The sequence below is a fragment of the Camponotus floridanus genome, unplaced genomic scaffold (assembly GCF_003227725.1).
Source record: "Camponotus floridanus strain SB8 unplaced genomic scaffold, Cflo_v7.5 scaffold125, whole genome shotgun sequence".
NCBI lineage: Eukaryota > Metazoa > Arthropoda > Insecta > Hymenoptera > Formicidae > Camponotus > Camponotus floridanus.
In genome coordinates this window covers 112,279-135,314 of record NW_020229243.1, presented here as the reverse complement: position 1 = coordinate 135,314, position 23,036 = coordinate 112,279, and the positions used below count along the sequence as shown (strand labels likewise).

Below are 23,036 nucleotides of genomic sequence, written 5' to 3'. Positions count from 1 at the left end.
AATATTCTGATATTCTGAAAAAATGGAAAATAATTCTCACTCCTTTCCCAAATTCTTATCGCGTTCTCTCGTTTTCTTTCAGTCGGTCGCATGCGCGAAAAAGCGGTGTAGAAGCGCAACCAGGTATATTAGAAATATCTAACCCGGCAAATTCTTCTCAGCTTTCTTTCTAAAGCGTGTCCCGACCGATAAAATGTCTGTCTGAGCTGTCCGCGTTTAATGAAGATTTATATCCCCTGGCCGCGCTATATATCGCGCAGATCACATATGCGTGAGCACAATTGCAGCGGCAAATCTTGATTTAATGCGCGGCGCATTTTAATGTAATATATGTACATTTCATTCCCGAGAAAGATAGAGAGCTCTCGCATTATGTCGTGCCCCGGCAAAATACTCGGTGTAACGCGGAAGATTGCATCCGCTCTCTTAAAGCCTTCATCATAATTTCTCTCGTATCTCGTGCAAGGGATGCGCGAGTACGCGGAATCATTAGATTGCCCGCAAAAGCTGCGGCTCTGGTAAGCTTTCGTCGCAAATTTCTCTCTCTCTCTCTCTCTCTCCCTCCTTCCCGCCCTCTCCTTCCGTCGAATTTTCCCCTTTGAGATAGATTTTAACAAGATTTTAATATTGGATGTTGCTGCCTCTGATCTCCCACGTATTAAACTCCCCGCAGCAACGAGAGGAACGCGTTCCCGTCGATAAACCTGTACCGCCTAAGCAACTCTTCGCTGGATTCTGCAGCATCCGACGGATGGTAGGAACGGAGAGCGAATCTCCGAGCTTCGTGTAGCACCAACTGCAGGTCGAATTACACGAAGAGATTTTTTCCGATCGGCAGAGTCGCGGGAGAAATCTCGATATTATTTTAATTATGCGCGCAAATATTTTTTTCCTCAATCAATTAGCGAAAGAAAGAACTTATTCACGAAATGGATCAAACGTTTTCGAAACTTTAAAAGGATTTCCAATATGTATAATAAAAAAAAAGAGAGAGAGAGAGACAGAGAGCAAATAATAATATATAAAAATAATTTGTTATAACTTGCATATTTAAAAAAATGCAAATAATATACTTTAAAATAATAAACTTCTATTGTAATCTTTCCAGAAATTTTTACAGCGTTTGATTAAATTTTTTGTAAATTATACTGTACGTGTACATAAATAATATTAGACTTTTTCAATGTAGTATCATAGATATTTTTAGAAAACGGACAGAAAAAGGTAAAAGTGATATTTATATCTCGGAACTATATTTATTGCGATATTTATTCTAGTAAAAATAAATGGCTGCAAATCAATCTACATCGACCTATTACTAATGGTTTTTAATTACGATGCAGCAGCAATATTTTTTACTATAAAATATAAATTTATAACATATGACAAAATAAAAGTAAAGGTACCGCGAATATTATAGTTATATTTTATGTGGAAAAAATATATAAATATGTACGAAAAGGAATATTAATAAATAGAGAGAGATACATCAAAGCGAATAAACAATTTAAAAGATATTATTAAATTAATTATTATACCTATAAATGCTAATTATATGTGTGAAAAATACTATATTTAAAATTCACAACGAAGGAGATAAAATTAATTATATTCTTTTATATGACTGTAGAGAAATAGAAAAAAAAGAGAGGAAATATCATATTATAATACTTATTTTATAGGATTTAATAGATTACATACGTTTTTTATATTGTTCTATATATATTCCATGCAATATGATGTTGTAAATACAAATTGCATAATCAAGTACATTCAAAATTTTTAAATTTTTAAATTTTAAATTTCTCTATAGGGAATAAAAATCCTCAGACATTGATATCTCAAAAAACCTATTATCTCATCTTTTAAATCTCTATTATCTTACATCCTATTGTCATAAATTTAGCAACCGATAATACTTACTCTAGTCTATCTCGTTGATTCTCATCAGTTACGCGGAAGTTAAAGCCGGAGGACAATAATAACGTCCTTCCTTCTCCGCAGCGTGACGTGCGGCGCACTCCTTCAAGAGGACTTTAAACGGATGCGGAGTGATATTTTCGGAAGCTTTCAACAGCTCATCTGTGAGCTTCTGATACTCATCCGCCTGCCTCACTGCCTCTTCTCGGTGATACTTCCGGTCCTCCTCCAATTCGCGACGTCTCATCGCTTGGACGCACCTCTGTTGCTCCTTGAGCTCCAGCCCGTAACGAAACGCCCTTTGTCTGCTCTCCTTCCGTTCCATCGCGATCAAGTTGGCGTCCATCTCGATCTGCCTCTCGAGAGCCTCCCTCTCCTCCAGCTTGAACCGTCGTTCTTGCTCCTCCGCCTCCTGCTTCGTCCTCAGCTGTTCCTCCCGGCCGCGAAGGACTTCCTGCGCGGCTCGGTGACGAGCTTCCTTGAATTTCTTCACCGCGAGCTCGCGTCGAGCCTCGATGTCCTTGCGTGACTGTTCGATGATGGCTTCCACCTCTAGGTTCCGTTTGACTTCTTCCTGCCGCAGGTCCTCGAGATACTTCAGATAAGCCAATAATTCCGCCCGAAGAGCCGCCGTGTTCTTCTTCGCATCTGCCTTTTCTTTGGCCAATTCCTCTTCGACTAACGTGTTGAACACGTGATCTACTGCGGCCTCTTCACGAGCGCGTTCGACGAGGAACCTCTTCGTCGTTAGAATCTGCTCCTCCAGTTCCCTCTTCAATCCTTGCCGCTTCTGCTTTTCCGCTTCGAGATTTTGCAATTCCGCCTGACGCACGTCCTCCCATAGCCGCTCCAAGTGTTCCCGTTCGTCCTGTTCGATCTGCCTCTTTCTCTGCTCTTCCAGCACCAGCTTATCCTCTACTTGCCTGCTTAAAGCAAGCGCCGTTTCTCGTTGTGCTAGAGTTCGCTTTTCGGAGTCCTCCGCCTCTTCGCGCTTCTTCGCCTCGAGCTCCTTCAGCATCACCTTGTGCCACAAATCGTCCAGTTCCTTCTCGACCGATCTCTTCGCCTCGTTATCCGCCATCTGCGCCACGTTACATCGCTTCGCGTCGATCGCGTGTCTCCTCGATAATTCTCGCTTGACATCTGGACACGCGGCTAGATACTGTTGCATCCGTTTCGCGGCCACCATCGCCTCGTGTTCCTCCTCGCGTTGTTTCCTCAGCTCTTCCGTTCTCGCCCGCATTTCCTCGAATCGCGCGTCCTCGCCTCGTCGCGCCTCCTCCGTGATCTCTCTCGTCAGATTCATCTCCTCGCTCAACACGAGATCGCGCAGCTTCTCTCTACGCCTCTGCAAATTTTCCTCGTACGTCGACATGTCTGAGGAGTAATCGTTGCCCCATTAATAGCTGATTATTATTCCCATTCAACAGCTCCCATTACAAATGACGATTATGTACGGTCTAAGACATATGATGTATAGATTTATAACGAATAAAATTAAGTGATAATATGATGTATAGATTTATAACGAATAAAATTAAGTGAATAAATTTAATGTCTGAATAAAATATGTAAATTTAGCATTTTTTAATTCCTTATATCTGATTTTAATTTTGTCAAATTAAACGCACATATATCTTAATCATAATTTTATACAATTGAAATGTGTCAAAATTCAAAGAAAAATGAAAGATAAGAATTACATGTATGATATAGTTCAGTAGACAAGAAATGTGCATATATAAAGAAGATTTATTTTTCGTTCATCTTTTACCCTTGAATAAAAGAAAATTATCAACGTCTTCGTTAATACCTTGTTGCACTCGTCGACAAACATTTTTGTTCTTGACCTTTCGATTGGTCTCTTTCTCAAATTCCAGAGTTTTAAGAAACTGTCCGTATTTCCTCTTGTCCTCCTTCGAGTCCTCGAAGATAGATTTATCATGATACTTTGCGACCTGGCAATTTTTGCGCTCGCGTAACTTGTGCCCATAAGATATATTTGCCGTACCGGAAACGTCAACGGGATACTTCCTCGCTTTCGGTGAACTGCATCGTACTTTAGGTAGCGGAAGCAGGCTCATCTTTGAAGAGTAATCATTAAAAGAATCGATGAAAAGGCTAACGATCGACAGATACTTCTTTTCTGGACAGTGTTACTCACTGACAGATCCGATAGTGCGTGCTTCCTTGCTTGTTTGTGGTGATGGTTGCTATGACAATGGAGTCTCCCATCGAATTATTAACTCGGAGAAAATAAAGTAGGAGATAAAAAAGAAATGAGATGCAAAATTTATTCCATTCATAGCGTTTGTTTCGTCATAGGGGAAATGAATAGGAAATATATACGCGCATATATCGATATATTCCCAATTTCATCGCGAATCGGAGAATATTTAGGGATTTCGAGGGCTATGGATTATATTACGATCCTTTAGAATTTTGGTAAATGCGTTTCAAAGTTGCTTGCATTAGTGGAAACCTGTACAGTTCGAAATAATGCGCCCGCGGCGATGCATGCAGTGTAATATCCGTATCGGAATGATCGAATATTCAATATTCCCAAATTAGATAGGATATCTAATATGATGACGGAGGGAATGGTTACTATATAAATAGCATGCACGTTATTAGATATAATTAAACCAATATTGCAAATTCAAAAACAAAGGTATTTCAATATTATCAATGGCGGCTGTTGTCTATAATTAACATTCCTTTTTATTTCCAGCGCGATATAAAACAGACGAACCAATTTTAATCGAATAAATCCTATTTCAATGGCATTTATCGATAATTTTATGGAAGGGACAATAATGAGGACCCATCTCATAAAAGAATAATATAAAAATTATAGTATATCGTAGGGAATTAAAGGAAAACACTCTCCTCCGTTATTGTATTGTCAATATGTGTAACAATATTCTCTTTTAATTATAATATGTATAAATTCTTTGTTACATATATATTTTTCATATATATATGCACGAGTCAAATTATTAGAATTGCAACACAGTATATTTCAGGTTTGTAATTACATCTACTTATTTGCGTGATCGCACGAAACGATAGAATAGAAATTTGTATGTGTTTTTTCTTGCGCAGGAATGTAATACATTACACATTCGATAATATTGATAATTCATAATTTATCATAAAGTTATCTTTTATGAATGTTATTATTATTTTATAGAAAGAAATGGAAAATAAATTACCGAAATTATTTATAATTGAAGAAAATAGCCGAAATTATTTATAATTGAAGAAAATAGTTTAAACACATGCAATTGCAACAAACATTTTGATGAAATTTCGATAGCAATTTCCATAAATTGAAATTTTAAAATTCAATATGTGTGTACCATATGTAAAATACGCTGCAAAACTAATATTAAATAAATGTGATTATAAGTCTATCTTTTTTTTTTGCTACATCGAATGCAAATATGTATTGATACTAATATAATTATATTCATTCTCTACACTAATTGCTGTATCATCGGGAAGTATAATAGCGTCATGTAATTATCTTTATGGCTTTGTATTATTTCGCATATTTTTCGCATACAACTTCGAGCATGTCTGCTTTTCTTATCTATTCGATCAAGAGATGTCAAGGTATATATTGTGTATATGTATATCTCTAAATAATACTTGTCAGTTATGCAAAAAACATACGTCGCAGCATAAAATTCTAATAAATCGTATGGATAAGTTAACGGAAGCATAATTAAAATTGGCAGAATATAATAAAGAAGAGCGCGTTACCTATTACACGACAAAGAAAGTAAAAGATTATTTATAATCTTACCTAAGTCAAGACAATACTTATTTATTTCTATTATAGATAAATAATTAACGTAATGTAAAACACGTGTATAAATGATTAAGAGATGAAACACTTGAACTGCATTACTTGCATCCATGGATAGAGAATATCTGATGAACGTGACACGCCACGAAAAGTTGAGCATTTTACAAAGTCGAGTTTGTTCGATTCTTTTAATCGAACTGATATTTAATCGGATTAAGTTACTCATCGAAAACGATATACGTAAGCTGTTAAAATAGCACTAATAACGAGCGTTTTTCCTCGTTGACCTATCGCAGAGGTCGAATTGTCTAACGAAGAGCTTTTCCTCTCGCGTATCTCTTTCGCGAAGGAGTTTCGAAACCGAGCTCTCCATTTTCTCCACGGGTCTGATTCGCTCACAGAAAGACAAAAACGTAATAGCAAGAATACCAAGATGCGAAAATACTAAGGCGTCGAACTACTGCCGGTGCTTGCTGATGTGATCCCCGTTGGCGGTGGAGCGGAAGCTGCCATTGTCGGTGGCGCGTAAGGACTTCCGCAAAGCTGGTCGGCTATACGTCCGCCTTCACGAAGGCCACTGAGAAATGCACCATGCACGGTGGCTGGATAATTCCGTATAGTGTGCTCTCCTGAAAATCCGCCGTGTAGGTAGATCACACTCCTCTCGTCGAAATAGTTGTCAGGACGCGACACTTAATTCGTATTCGATTATCATATCTCTCTATGCGTTGCCAGATTTGAAATTTATGTTAAACAATACCGTCTCTCTTGACATTTATCGACAGTTTTTCGTTAAATTCCGACGAGCGTCAATTCAATCTGCTTACGCGATGACCGATATTTCGCGAATAGGAGCATCTTCAAATAGCATCAAGGAAATTACTGTGTGTGCACACAAGTTGGGAACGCGATAGCAAGGCAAATTGCATCCTGCGCATCAATCAGAACGTCCTGGGAACGCTTACGTTTTACGCGGATGTAAATAGCACAAGCACAAATATACATCAATGGAGAATTTGAAGAGATGTAATTGTTTGAATTTCTCGTAGTTACGTTAATAAATCGCGTTACCAAGTTTCGAACGGATATTTACCTGCAAAGAATACTCGTGGCTGCGGCGGGGGCTGGTTAAGCATATGCGGAGATGACACGGGCGCTGCCAAAAGGTCGTAATCACTGCCAGAACTGCCGACTGCGACGAAGCTGTAGGATCCACGCGCCCAAGGATCCGCACGCCACCTTGTCACGACACTTTCGCGTGGCTGTGGTACCACTTGGTTCCCAAAAATACCCTACGAAAACGTAAAAACAATCTCTTTGATTTTTTTTCGTAAAGTAAAGAGAATTTCTAGGCGTTAAAATCACTTTCGCGTCTAAAAAAGTCCATTGTTGGAAAAAGATTATAATAAATGTATCACAATATTTAACCAAGTTAAAAAGATAGATCAAGAAAGATATTAGACTTTGATTTAAAATTTATTAAGTAGTGTTAAAGTTCATTAAGAAATTCGACAAATATAACTTGTTATTTAAACTTTATATAAATACAAATATCTTTGTACATTTTATTTAGACTTATACTGTAAATTTTATACAGCACATTACCTTAAATATTTTTGTAAATAATCGTTGAATTTAAATATATGATAAAATAATATTGTGACAATTTATTTAATAATATTGATTTAATACAAATATTTTGGTTGATAGGTTTTTTAAAAACTTTGATACATATTGTATATAGAAAAAGACTTCTGCATTTGTTATAATAAATATAAATTTCAAGAGGCGATCTGATGAAATAAGAAATGAAAATTTTTATTTAAAGAAATTGACTAGCGAAAGTTAATATCGGTGAGGCATTTCGATATACAATACTTAAGCTGAATAAGACGGCTGGGATCCGATGTACCCTTCACCTTTCGCGCGCCAACTAGAAATTTCATCCACTTACTTTCAGTACGGCGATGCAACGGCCGACGATAACATCGTCACTGACATTTTCCATTACGCAAGCCGCTTCACCAGCGACGAGGGCCAGCAGGACAGGCGCCTTGTATAAGTTCCAGAACAAGAAGAGCTCGCCGCGTGACGCGGTGGTACTTCCCACGTGGCCGAACAAATTGGCCGTTGGATCCCAGAAAATGCGCTCGAAGCATAATACCACCTGAAAAATTGAAGAGAAAATTACGAGGTTAAATTATAGTATCGAGATATGCGGAAAAATTTCGAGCGAAAAACAAATTCAATCTCAATTTATATAATTTAGTAAGTAATCAAACTTTATTTTTCAAACTTTATATATTTTATTAAATTTCGAATATTTAATAAAATTCTACTTTATTAAATTTGAGGGAACGTCAATTTTGTTACGTTTGGCCAAGCTTCAATTCCAAGCGATAAAAATAATTTATTTTAATTTAATTTCAAGATATGTAATTTTTAAACTATTGTAATTTAAACTATTGTAATATAAATCTCTCCTTTTATACATTTCATAAAAAAATATAATAATTGCACAATATATATGTCGCATATTGCGTACAATTTACTTGTTTATTTGTGTTTATAATAATTATTTTTCATTCACCGACGATACCTAAAGGCACCCGACATTGATACCTTTAATGCAATCTTCCTATTCAATAGAAGAGTGCACATTAATTACTACTGAAATCCGTCATTAGCGAATCAGATAAGACTCGATCCGCGATTATGCAGTTTTAAATGCTTTTTACATCAATGTGATAGGATCATCCGTCACTTGACGAGCAACATAAATCAGACAAATCGCTTTAGGGGTTCGATAGAGATAGAGAGACTTGTCGAAGGTACCTACAAAACGTGCATACATGAAAGATCGGTGCTCACCTTATTTAAATTGCCAAAGCCCAGTCGTTGAATCGCCTGAGATTTCCAGTCCGGAAGCTGCGGGGTGAAGCTGACACCGGAAGGCGGCGCGGATGTCTTGAGGACGCCGAGGGGCAACGTAACCAACACAGCATCAGCCTTGTAGACGGTGTGATTTGTGTGCGGGCTACGGGAGGGTGCGGCCCAGACTTCCACGCCGTTCTGACCGTATCGCACCGCTCGGACGGCTGTGTTCAATCGGATATCGAGTCCTTCCGAGAGAGCAACAGGTACGCAAGAATAACCGTTGCGAACTGCAAAAAGAAGGGCAAAGTGAGCGGATCAGTATTCGGATTTATCTCGATAAATTTCTCCCACATATACCGCGAGGGATATTTATTTTACACCGTGTATATACCGCGGGGAAGGTACCTATGCGTAGGGGAACCCCCGATGGCCATTCGAGAGGAGATGGGGCGCGTTTAACGAACTAGGTCGCGGCCAAAGAGAGTTTCGTTATGTACGTTCCTTTGATTTCGTGCACCTAAACACAGCGATATGCTGAATTGTACCTCCTCGGTAGCTTTTACACCCAGAAGAGCGGATCAAATCAGAAACGGCTTGCTCGCTCGTATCAAAAGGTACCCTTCTCCGGCGAACGTAAGTAAATATCCACCGTAGCGATGTTATATGGGATGCAATAGGGAGCTCCATTATGACTTAATTGGATATTTCGCGTTACGTGCGCTTAAATCAGGACACACCTAAATTCTCGTAAGCACCAGCTCTCCCCTGTCCCCTCCGGTTTCCCCGAAACATCGAGGCGTGTACTAATAATGATACACAGGCGTCTCCACTTAGGTGGTTAATTATGTTGATGGCTACCACGGTGCTAACAAGCCCTATCCTCTCTCCCTCTCTCTTTCTCCCTATCAACGTTGCGTCCTGTTTCAAAGATTTAAATTTACGCGTGCGTTATGTCAGGCTGAAAGCACAATAATTTAAATTAGCAGCATTTCGGGACGTGGTTGGACGCGCCTATGCATTATCGCGGATATTTCGACCGGCCACGGTCCCTTCGAGGGACCGGCGTACATATTGATTACGCGTAACGTGTCGAACGTGTCCGCGAGATACAATCGGCGAAATGTTGCCGCAACCTTGGCCGGCAGCTAATGCGATCTATCGCGCTCTATCGCCGGGTTTGGACGATGGGCGCTACATCAGCCTCCGGCTGGAGCTGTCGATGTTAACCGTTCGGGGATCAATAAATCATGACACGTACATACGGCAACGACACCGGCGTCGTCGTTAAAAATTTATGCGCCGACGCCGGTATTGTAAACGTAACCGGAAATGTTCCCAAAATGCCGTGTATCTGCGCGCGACAGCTAATGACAAACCGCGCGATGAATTAGTCGCTACATCGTTCCCGCATCAATCCCCGTATCATTTATCGCATGCGAATTAACGCGCGCGTGATGTTGATAGGGGCTTAAAAAGAAAATATTTCGCATCAATTCTGTGCGATCATAGAAAACATCCTATATAAACATAGCATGCATAATTTTTTTCCATAAAAAAATATGAGTTTTAATCAAATGTAACGCTGAAATTGCTCTATCCATTTTTTTTTTTTTTTTTTTTTTTTTTTAACGTAAAAGATTTGAATTGTAAAAAAGTGATGCAATATGAATAAATAAATATATAAATTTCATTTTACATTTTCTATATATTTTTTCAACATTTGATGTATCAAGTAATTTAAAAGAAATTACTTAGAATTTAGAAAAAAGTTATTTTTCTGCAGAAATCTTATGGGATGCATGGAAAAGATGGAAGATAGTAAAGTATAATAAAAATTAGATAGAAAAAAACACCCGACGTCGCAAAAAATAGAATGGAAGAGAAGAGATAAATATTTCTATTATAAATTTATTATTTTTTAATTTATTATTGAACGATTATTATTATTATTGTGTCAATATAATTAATATATTTATTTTTTTTGTGGAAAAAACTTTGATTCGGATTTAATCAGTATTCGATGTATCCCACTAGGTTTATTAATGTTAATTTACAAAAACCGTTTATAATAAACGGGGGAATATTCAACAGTCGGCGAGGCGATCCGTGAAAATTATGCTAAGTCGGCTTTCTGCCTAACTTGGGAGAATAGGAAATTAATTCCTAGCCACGCGAGGGGAGGATGAAACCGCGCGGATCCGAAATCGTTAATGGACAAGATAAATCGATCCGCTAATCTCGCTTCTTCCGATCATACGTGCGGCAAAATCCTCCAAAGAGGGAGAAAGAGAGAGAGAGAGAGAGAGAGAGAGAGAGAGAGAGAGAGAGAGAGAGAGAGAAAAAGAGGAGGGAAGAAGAAAGAGGAAGAGAAACCGCCTCTCTTTCCCTCCGAGAGCTTCCGTGAATTTTTCTCTCCGACAAAGCGCGATGACTGTCGTTGGTCGAGGCGACTTTCGTCAGGGAAAGGCAAATATTTAGAGGGCAGTCTAGCATAGTAGCCGAGCCGGGGATCCGTTCTCTGCCTCGGGGTGGAACAAACACCGACCGGCTTCCTCTCTCCCGGTAACGACGAGTATTAAGGGGATACAGCCAACCGCAGGGGGACGAGATCGCCCGACGCGGGGGAGAAGGTCGGACCGTCCTGAGAGATGCCCTTCTCCGGGACACCTTTTCTCGTTCTATCTCGACCATCGGCCCCATATACACTCCACCCTCTCTCGTCCGTGTCTTGTCTTCCGTTTGATCTTTGCTCGCAGTATTTTTTGACGGCGAGTCGAACAATTTGTATGCTTCTTCTCCCCTCCTCCTCCTCTCTCGCTCTCTCTCTCCCTCCCCCTCCCGCCCGGTGGTTTTCAATTTACATTTAAATTGGTTGCTTATGGCGTTCTGTCGTCTCGACGGGAGTCGAACTGAGAGGAAAGAGAAGGAGAGCCCGTCGCCGGTGCACACGGGGAACAGTCAAATACTGAAACGGCCTCGCGAACGTGTGGCGGAACTCTCTTGCCGGGTTCAATGTACCGGCGCCGGTGCTTTTTTGCCGGATACGAGAGAGGAGCGCGCAGGCCCTTCGCGAGAGAAGGGACGACAAAGAAAGAGCGAAGGAGGAGAGAAAGAAACAGAAAGAGAGAGAGAGAGAGAGAGAGAGGAGAAGAGAACTCGGGCCGCGATGCTTTTCTTGTTCACCCATCCGTTATATCAACATTCCGAATCGCGACTCCCGAAGGTATACGATGCAACGCGAGGACGTGAGTCGTTCCTCTCGTTCGGCCGCTTCCGCGCCGCGAGAGGTTTCGGAAGTTCGTGCGAACGACGCCTCCGCCTTTCGTTACTGACAAGATCATCCCGCCGACCATCAAGCCGGGCCACAAGCTTGCCGAAAGATTGATCGCCGGAAGAAACGTCTGCGTGCTCTTGAAAATAAATTAGAGAAAAATATGGAGTATTTTTTTATATATTTTGCATGTCTATACAACTACTTTTTTCATTTTTTTCTTTCCTATTTAGATGCACGCGATTTTATTTCAACATTTGACCGCGCCAATAAATATCTTTTCCATGTTTCTTTCACATGTGTTAATCAAGATAAATTTATATTAGGAAGGATGTAATTTTTTTCATATGTTTAAAGAGATTTTTCTTAATTTTTATTAAAGAATATAATTATTATTTATTATTATTATTATTGTATTTATTGTTATATTATTATTACATTTTATTTTTATTATTACATCTTCCAAGATTAATAATAAAAACTCGATAAATTCATCATATTTAAATACATAAAAAATTTAATAATTTTGTACACATGTATAGGATTTTTGTTTTCAATTGTATTTAAATACGTATTTTATTTCGAGGGATTTGACTGCACCAAATATATATTTCTGAGAGATCATACAATTGACATACGCTCAAGCCGGATGAAATTTACGTCTCTCGAGACTGTCGAAACTCTTTCCTGGAATGGCGAAGGAGTTTTACCATTCGAATGTACATAATGAAGTGTATATAGACACGGTATAAATAGCCGGAAAGTACGTAGTGTGAAATTCGATACAAGTCGCGCGGGAACTTGTTTTTTTTATTCCCTTTCAATCTCACGCCTCGTGAAAGAGGTGCCCGCCCGAGCTTTTCTTGCTCACCCATCCGTTATATCAACATACTAAATCGCAAGTCCCGGAGGTATACAACAAGGTGCCAGCTAGGCAACTGTTGATACCTTATAGATTGGAAACTTCGGTAGTGCGAGGTAACGCGGAGAGGTTTTCGCCCCCTTAGCTTCGTGCACCTCGCCAATACATCACCTTATTATCATGCTGTAATTGTATTTTTTAAATGCATCCAATTGCATCTTATACCTCTACATCGTGATTCGACGTGCAATAATTCTTGTTATCATTTCATCGATGCATGCTTCTACCAGTAATAATAATCTATGACCAAACATTGTATATTGTATATTGTTTTATCGAAATTTATGACAAGATGTTGTTAGATTGCATTAATGCGAGAATTTTGCATACCGCAGAATAGTTGGTGTGTAAGGACTCAGAATTTTTATCAATTTCATTTCCAGGAAGATATATCTATTAATTTTTCGAAATATTATGATTAAAAAAATAATAAATCATTAAAAAAAAATAATTTTATATTAATTATAATCTATATAAATATGTTTTAAGCATTTGTTCAGCGGAAAAAAACTTTATGCAAGCTATTAACAATAATATTTCAAGTTAAACGTGTACAAAATTTTGTTATGAATAACAAAACAGTAATTTAACAATAAGCAATAATTATGCAAACATGTGCAAAAAGTAATACAAATACCCGTTCTCTATGCTTATACATGGGGATCTTTGCGATGTATTTCTCTCCTACCTCCATCCGTTATGCCAACATTAATTAAACGTCGTGACGATGTAATATGTAGCTGGGAGGGGAGAATGGAGGAAACCAGTGCGAGGTTACATTACCAAATAATGTCGGTTATATGTGCTATTTGGACATGCATATGATATATGCGACATATGTATTATGAATATTGTCACATTTTGAAGTTTTGCATATTGCATTTCGCATATTTCCACGAGGATCGAGATGTTAAAAAATATAGATATTACATAACGTAAATAATAATATAATACTTCGATTTTATCTTGTCCTTTTTTTTTATAAATATAAAACTAATTGGTATTTTTACTTGTCGATTTATCAAATACATATCTTCTGTTATCTTCGGAAAATTGGAACGTTTAAGAAGTCAGCATATCTTTTTCCGCAAAAATAAACTCTCGAAAATTTGATTACGTTGCGAACCTCGTATCTGTGACTTGTATCTCCGTCCATTCGTGAATTTAGTGAATTTAGCGACGACGTTCTGTGTAATTTGTACAGATAGAGATAAAGTTAATTGGAATCGCTGCGCGATATTTATGATGCTCGCCTGAGAGAAGTAAACGCCCGAAGATGTAACATTCCTAGATCGCGCTACTAAGTAACATAAGGAGATCGATATCGGGAGGCGCAATTTATCGCAATTGTCATACATTCTGTGCAAATGAGCTTGTATACCCACGTACGGATGTACTTTTTTCGCATTCTTATGAAACGGTAGCGACCCTACACACGCCATCAGCTGCACAGCTGTGTAGATTGTTAACTCTTCCTCTAAATTGCACGCGATAATATCAATCTTTGCGATTTCAAGTCCGAGATGCATAGTTATCATAAACTTCGCCCTTCTTCTTATCGCAAAATATTTTCCAAAAAATTATATATTTCCTTTACGATTTTCCTTTCGAATTTTATCACGCTTACAGCCGTTTTGAAAATTACCTTTCATTCAAGACGTGCTTTCTTTGCAATTTAAATTTACACAGTTAATTCTTCTCAATCAATTTGTTTTTCATATTCAGCCTCTCATCCATCTCTTTTACTCAATTTGAATAATTTCCAAAGCGTACGGAAAGAATGAACAAACTTTCTCTCTTTCGTAGGCAATAATTATCGCGAAACGATTCGTGTTGGACTGCGCTCTCTCTAAAAGTAACGAAATTATACCAAACCGCTTTGAGATGCGCCCGACACTTTGCGTCATACTCGCATAATTGATAGCGAGCGCAAACGCTTTTTAAGGCTATTTTGTATTTAATCGAATTTTCGTGGAAGTACTGACGATGAGGCTGGCGATCCTGGCGAAATACGGAAGCTACTTTTCAGCCAGATGTAAGCGATAAAACGGGCGTGGCTCGTTGGGGGGAGGTTTTGTGATAAATACGCGCCAAGCGGACCAGCGTAAGTCGCTACAAGATATCGCTAAAATTAAGCAACCCGTTCAATTTAAGAGATATTAATAAGTCGGAATTACGCGCGCACACAGCCTAACAATCGCGGTATTCGTTTAACGCGAATATGCATATGCATGCCGCGCGCCGAATATTTTATGGTTGTTGCACCTCACAACTTACCGAATTATCGATAATACGGAAAGCGGAACGCTCCTTTCTTTTTCGCCGGCGCATCGTGACATATAATTACCTTAATAGCGAGTCACTTATTAATACATTGTTGACGGGACGTCGACCGGTTAGGGAGTAATCGATGTATCCTCCATGAATCACAAACAAGGTAAACTTAAACAAGGTGTATCGAAATTATCTCCCTTCAATCCCCAATTTTTTCACTAATCGATTTAGCTATGAAAAGACATAGCTGTCTGTATAAAATATATATAGTTATATATGTAAAATTTAATTATTAAATTTAGTAAATTTATCTTGCAAGTTGCTTGAAATTTTTATCAAAAGAATAAATACCTTTTTTTTTTGGAAATAAGTAGAACGTGTTACCTGGCCGCCCGATTTCATGACGTCTTATCGCTCTCCAGATCGATGACAGCAATGGAAACTTACGGCGCGATTAATGTGACGTCGACATATACACGTCGCGTATATCACTCGCATCCTCTTCGTGGTGTAAAAGCATAACTTCGGGAGGACCGTCTGCCCATAATTATCAAACGCTCCGTTTGTCGCGGTTGGATAATTAAACCCGGAACTCTCCGAGTTCGTTCACCCTATCGATGACTCCTCGATTACACGGAGAGGATTAGGTCGCTGCGAGGACCAAGCGAGTGGATTAGGCGCGTGCAACGGAGGCTGAAGAAATCCGCGAGGGAGGGGAACAAGACGGAGAAACGAGACGAGGCGATCAAAAAGGGCGGAAGGACGAAGGCGACGAAGCTCGCGGGGTCTCGCCCGGCACAAGAAGATATTTGAATACGACTATAGCGAGAGTAAATCGTCCCGTCCGCAAACGAGCAGCGAGCTACACAAGAAACGCATTTACCTGGCCAGGTGGTGGGGCGGTAGGAGGCCTCCGGGGCCCCGGGTGAAGGAGAGAAGGCCCCGCTCGAGAAGGAACGGTGCGGTTAAAGGAGGCCCCGGTCCACGGCCTCCCCCTCGCCGCGCGAGAAAAAGGGGAGCTCGCTATCGAGCGAGCTATCTCCCACCATCGCGTAGCAAGTTGCACCGTAATATATAGGCCGTATCTCAGGCCCGCAAATTGCCTTTTTAAACACAACAAGACGGCCGTGCCCCCTTTCAATTTACGCGGGTCCCCTTTTCGCGGCCCATGCCGTTTGCCACCCGAAACCCCCGGCCCTCTCCCCTCCCCCCCCCTCACGCCGAGCGGAGAGGTCCCCTATCCCCCTTCTTCGTACCCGCTTGCCACCCTTCGCGCCCCCTTCGCTCCTCTCCGGTCGTCGACGCCATCGACGACTACCTTCGCGCACGCATATCCTCCACGTGTCCGTAAGATTCTTTGAAAAAGGCGTGCCGTATATTATCGTTGTAATTACAAATGGAATAATCGGATACCGCGACAGCGTCACGGCTACCGAAGGGAGGAGCGACTGTGCAAATCTTCCGAGGTGTCGAAGGGATACCTCGCAAATGGCGGCCAGACATCCTCTTTTGCAAATTGATGCGGGAACAAACTTATTTCAGCGCTGACATCTCGGATTGACTCGTATAGTATTTTTATAATTTATTAAAAATATAAAGAAAAAGAAAAAATTATATATAAATATTTAATAAACTAATATTGAAAAAAGAAAGAAGTGTTGTTGCTTCTTTGCGCTCCAATTACCGCGCGTTGGCCCTTACGCCATTTTCTTTTTGATTTTTTGATTATTTCAGTCAAGTCTTTAATTATTAAATTATATACAAAATATAAAATGGTTATATCGAGTGAAATATCCTTGTTGGTATATTCGATTTTTTTTTCTCTACAACTTGTGTAAATTAAATTTCCCGAGGTGTCGAAGGGATACCTCGCAAATGGCGGTTAGACATCCTCTTTTGCAAATTGATGCGAGAACAAACTTATTTCAGCGCTGACATCTCGGATTGATTCGTATAGTATTTTTATAATTTATTAAAAATATAAAGAAAAAGAAAAAATTATATATAAATATTTAATAAACTAATATTGAAAAAAGAAAGAAATGTTGTTGCTTCTTTGCGCTCCAATTACCGCGCGTTGGCTCTTACGCCATTTTCTTTTCGATTTTTTGATTATTTGAGCCAAGTCTCTAATTATTAAATTATATAATATATATTATATAAAAATAAAAAAAATAATTATATAAAATATTAAATATTTATATCGAGTGAAATATACTTGTTGGTATATTCGATTTTTTCCTCTGCAACTTGTGTAAGTTAAATTTCTCTGCTTTAACGCGGAAGACGAAATATAATATTACGGCAACGAGCAGTCAATAAATACATATATACCTCTTGCTTGCCTTATCTAAACGCATTGACAGTTGGAATAGGTGTTAATATTTATACATGCTTGTACATATTTATTTTCCCTCGGCAAATTTACATTGCCGCGGATCAAAAGGCGCTGGCTGGGTAAATATGTGTTTTGTTCGTGGTTGTGTTTTGGGATCGTGAGATTTTTATGCGCATCTCGCAGAGACGCGTGTTTAACGCCAGGCACGAGGGAAACGTGAAATATCGCGCGATATGACGGATTAGATTCTTATTGGATCACCGCGAGCTTCATATTATGACACGCGAGAGATACGGTTCAACGAAAGGGAGACGAGTGCGATAAAGAATGCATTTTTATCACACGTTGATGGAAAATGTTGACGCGAACGAGAGCATAAAGTACACGAGTGGACGAGGAGGTCTGTTTGTTTATGACATTCCGTGCATAATGCGCTTCCGGGGATAAACGTAACGAGACCGAGTGATATTCGTGCCACGCTACGAGAGAGAAAATTATTGCGGGATGAGGGACAGAGAGATGAGAGTATTTACGTGCGATGGGAGAGGACACATTTGCGAAATGAGATGACAAGAAACCCGAATCGACAGCCTGTTTTTATCTCGCGAGGGCATTTGCGTCATCGGAATAATTGCACGCGATATAATTCGATCCCATTAGAAACGTGAGGGACGTTTCCGACGAGATGCTCGTCCGGTGAAACAGAAAAAAAAAGAGAGAGAGAGAAAGAAATGCGCATCCCGAGGAGATTTAATTTACGAACGAAGGCAGAGAGAGGGAATAGTCGATGGGTTAGATGAAGTAAAATAATTAGGGAAGAGGAAAAGACAGAGAGAAAACGCACGAATGGGGATTTTAATCGTCGTAATAAGACGTCAAGGACTTCTTCTCCTACCCCTCCTTCTTTCTTCGTCTCTTTCTCTTTCTTCTCCGCAGAGGCGGAAGAAAAATGGGCTTACCATGTAGTTAAACGATCGCGCGGTTGACTCGACAAGATTGTCGATTTATGTTTACATACTCGTTTTACGCGAGACCTCGATAATTAGAGTAGTTACCCCCGATATATATGCCTGTACGCGTAACGAGGGGAGATGCCCTCGCTGGCCGCATCGATGGATGATGCCGTGAGGAGATTTAAAAATGGAAGAACGAGGAGTGGCGAAGGTTTAAACGAGGGGCGATTAATTCCTCGGGGGGAAACGCGGCCTGTGAAATTGGCGTATAGTCTTCTGCACGTTATCTTCGATCGTAAAGCATCGTCATCGGCCCGATACACTTTGCGCGGATCGCTTATTCATCCTCTTCACAAGTCAATATAACCGCGCGTCTCTCATCTCTCGCTCCTTCCTTCCTTCTTTTATTCCGTCGAATTGTCTCGAGTTCAGGATGAACCTGATCGTGATTAAAAAAGAGGAGAATCTCTTTATATCCGTCGATACGAGGACGATTGAAAAGTCCTCTCGACGCGATGCGCGCGTAAGCGAGATGACGTAACGAAACCAGACTCGAATAATCGATAATTAATTCGCCGCGATAGCGAAGGCATTAAAGCAATTAACGTTTACGAGATAAATGCGTCCATTTGCTCGCTTCATTCATGTCTATTCATTTAGTATCGACGTTTATTATGTAACGTTTATCATATAATTTGCAGGTAACTGGATTAATATTTACGTTATCCGGGTGTATTAAAACATCGTGAAAGGTATATATTTGAAATTCCGTAAAATTTTTGCATATTTCACGAGAAGTCAACGACGTGACACACACACACACACACACACACACACACACACACACACACACACACACACACACACACGTATCTCTTTCCCTAAAGATAGGCAATCCTACAAGCACGCAAGGAAGAATTTTGCATACGGGAAGGAAGACTATGCGACCGTGTTATTTACGAAACATTGATGAAATATTTTAAGAATTTCATTAAAAAATCTCTAATATACAAGAACAAAAAGAGAAGAGAAAAAAATAGACGTGTAAAAATCTCAACAACTTATTATTAGACATGATAAACTTTAAGGATGTTTTCTATGTACAATCCCAGCAAAAGGTAGCTAAAAATCAATATTGACGAATATATCCACTTTTGGTGTATTTTGAGTATGAGAAATTGTATGAAATATTACAATTTGATCTTAGCTACAGTGCAGAGATGTATTTTTTAATATTTATTGCGTTTTCACTGAAATATTCAGAATTTTGTTAATCGAAATGGCAGACAATTTCGCCTTGTGACAGATACATGATAACTAACTTGATTGAATCATATTTAATATCTTTTTAACCAGTTTTAGTACTTGTATAATATTATTTGACGAAATATTTCCTCTGTATCTAAACTTTTGCAAATTTTAAACAAATTCTGAATATTATTTCCATGTGCTTTTGTCATTTGAATCTAGATGATTATACGTTTCCCATAAGAACACATGTTAATTCGGTGCAAATTAAAATCCTTACAACTTGTGAACGCTTTAGTGAATCGATTTAAAAATTGTACTGAAGATTCATATGTAGAAACATATGAAGAAACATATGTAGAAACATATGAAGATACATATGTAGAAACATATGTAGGACATAAAGGACATTCTGTACAATTTTCATTAAATTCTCAATATTTTGAAAATAGGTACAAAACATCCTTATGTTAAAATAACTCATTCGTCGTTATGTTACTTATTGACAAACTAAAAGTGTTAAATAATTGACACAATTCTTCACATTTATTTTTGTTATTGTGATTTTAAATGTAATGTAAAAATAACATACAAATTAATTAAAAATTACATGAAAAAATAGTTACAGAAACTCGTAAGAATTGTTGTAGGACATTAATTTATAATAGTAATTATTTTAACTTAAATTATTTGTAATAGAAACATTTGACTTTAATTTTGATTATTTTGTATGTTAAAGTTCAAGATTATTTGAAGATTTACTTTAACTTTTCTTAGAATGTTAAACTAGACATGTGTTTTTGTCATTTGAATCGACGTGGTTATACGTTTCCCATAAGAACACATATTAATATATTCGGTGCAAATTAAAATCCTTACAACTTGTGAACGCTTTAGTGAATCGATTTAAAAATTGTACCGAAGATTCTAAACATGTAAGGTCATTCTGTACAATTTTCATTAAATTCTCAATATTTTAAAAATAGATACAAAACATCCTTAAACAATTTCACAAGTCACTACATCATCCGAATATATTATCGCGCATCGGACGCCTATATTTGGACTCTAAAGACACAGCATAATTTTATACCGGGGATTTTCGCGCGAATCGATTCAATTATCCGTACATTGAAGGGGCTAAGATAATAATAACGACGTCAACGTAACTGCTCGAGATTAAGTCGCGAGACAATGGCGAAATTGCATCGCGTAAGGGGCTACACAGACATCAAAAGGCGCCACGTCGCGTCGCGACGGATCAGCCGCTCGTAACGAAAGAGCGGGCGTTCCCAAGCCGTCGTCGGGTACGAGCAGGTCGACAATGAAGACTACGAGGCGAGGCATGCAGGCTGCCGCGCGCGTAATTGAGTTAAAATTATTTTCACCCGGCCAGACATATACGGAGCGGTCATTACGTCGGTTAGCGGCCGCTCGCGATCGAGGGCAAACAGCCGACAGGGAACGAGAAAACTTTCCGGGTGGCGACTTTTTCTGCTTTGATAATCACTGCCGGACCGAGAAGAAAAAGAGAGAGAGAGAGAGAGATCGGATGAGAGGTCCACTTATGCGGGCCGCCTCTCGCGCGCTCTCACCTCTCGCGCGTCGCTCCATCAATCTCTCGTAACCTACCGCGTGCCGTTTTTACCGGCTTGAAATTTATTACTCCGCGGGACTCCCTTTCCTTCTCTTGAGCAAGGCGCAGGAATCGCCGCGACTTTCTCGCGCGCAGGTGCATCTCGATATGCATGCGATAATAAGCTGCTTTCCCTCAACCCCCGATTTGTAGGGTGGAAAGGAAGGCGGATCTCGAAACCGCCGATGGGCGATTTTCTTCTTGACGTAACGACGACTCGCAGCCGCCCACGTGGCTTTTTGACGTTTGCCGAACAAGACCGTGGATTGTTCGGTTTTATCGAAATTCGACTGCGGCCGAGATCATCCGATACCAAAGGAACCCTGCTCCGAGTTGAACGCCCGAGATTCTCCAAATCAATCGATGATTTACCTGATCGAAGAGTATTGACGTTTACTTTTTTGTTATTTGTATTAAAAATGCGATGAAAGACAGGCTTTTAAACTATTCCATGTACGGATATTGTAGGGCTTGATGGAATAAAATAGGTATTTGTGATCTCGTTAAAAAATTTATCAAAAAAGTGCAATGTAAAAAAATTCCGTCGAGTTTTGATAGAACAATCGTTTTTTTTTTTTTGATCGGGTTTCAAAATTTCGTTCAACTTTTTCGTGTTAAAATCCAACATGATATAAATCCTGCTATGAAAAGAATATTTTATTTTTGCTCGTAATATTGCTATTTCACGTGCAACATGTCAAATTATGTGTAATTTGAGTGCGATCTGCTCTCGAGAAAATAACTTCGTCCACTCGCGTAACTTGTTCTATTTCGCTCCCATTTAATGGAAAATGGGACGCATTCATTATAATGCGACGATTTACGAAACGTGTGCGCGACGCACAACAGCACATCGTAATTTTAACACAGACCGTTAGATTGTTGATTATGTTGTGTAATAGCCACATATAACGGCGAGCGTTTCCTGTAATAAAAAAGAGAGACTACATATATGCGCATTGTGTACCCTTAATATATATCAGATTATCTTCGATCGGCCTTACTTCTCCTCCCCAGCTCGCTCTTAACGAGGCTGCCGATTTTTCTGGCAGCCTAATGGCGACTTTCTCCCGTTTGTTGTTCCACACGATTGTATCACGCTCGAGAATTAATTAGTGTCAGCGTATTTAAAAGGTCTGCGCGAAATTCTCACGAAATGCACAAATCTGCACGAGCAGATTCCAGTGCCTCCCGCCGCACGTTTAGAAAGGCGTCATTAACGTTGTAAACGAAGGCGAGCAATCTTCGTACTCATCTTGAGAGACGAGGATCGAAATATACACATTGTATAATTATTTTAAAATTATCTAAAAGGGTTTCGGAAATCTTCTTGTGTAAAATTTCAGAGAAAATTGTGTAAAGCTAAAGTATAATTTCGTGCAACTGTAGTTGCTCGTGAAATTGATCAGATATTTCAAGAATCTCTTAAGCGTTTTTAACGTAACGAGAAAAATGGAGGAGAGAACAAGTAAAAATAGATTTTTATAACTTAGATCAGAGAAAATATATAAATATACTATAAAATAAGTTTCTCAAAAATTATATGTTTCTAAATAATTCTTGAATTTTTTCATCAATTTTTTGAATTATTTCTATGTTTATATTATTATTAAATAAAAATATGATAAATTTTCATGTATATATAGATGTAGGATAATTTTATTTTTATCTCCTTTTTTCTATTAAGAAGAAAATACTAGATTAAACACATATTTCGTATGACATAATTGGTAATTTTATTTTTGATAGCCCAAACGCACATTTCGATTTCTCAGTGATTTAC

At 39.0% G+C, this 23,036-nt stretch overlaps 2 protein-coding genes across 2 annotated transcripts in view; both read right to left on the bottom strand.

Annotated features, from left to right (window-relative positions):
* Nucleotides 1-1,903: 1,903 nt before the first annotated feature.
* LOC105252429 (trichohyalin) lies at nt 1,904-3,832 on the bottom strand. The gene is made up of 2 exons (XM_020027896.2): nt 3,734-3,832; nt 1,904-3,297 (listed from the first exon to the last, which is right to left on the bottom strand). The coding sequence occupies exon 2, from the start codon at nt 3,293-3,295 to the stop codon at nt 1,952-1,954; it is 1,344 nt and encodes a 447-aa protein (XP_019883455.1). The 5' UTR covers nt 3,296-3,297; nt 3,734-3,832; the 3' UTR covers nt 1,904-1,951.
* Nucleotides 3,833-5,168: 1,336 nt separating this feature from the next.
* LOC105253997 (lysine-specific histone demethylase 1A) overlaps nt 5,169-23,036 on the bottom strand; it is a 123,175-nt gene continuing 105,307 nt past the window's right edge. The window contains exons 12-15 of the mRNA XM_025415637.1: nt 8,606-8,898; nt 7,689-7,901; nt 6,828-7,026; nt 5,169-6,363 (exon numbers count right to left, since the gene is read on the bottom strand). Of these exons, the coding sequence (XP_025271422.1) occupies nt 6,179-6,363; nt 6,828-7,026; nt 7,689-7,901; nt 8,606-8,898 (890 nt within the window). The 3' untranslated portion in view covers nt 5,169-6,178. The remainder of the gene's footprint in view (nt 6,364-6,827; nt 7,027-7,688; nt 7,902-8,605; nt 8,899-23,036) is intronic.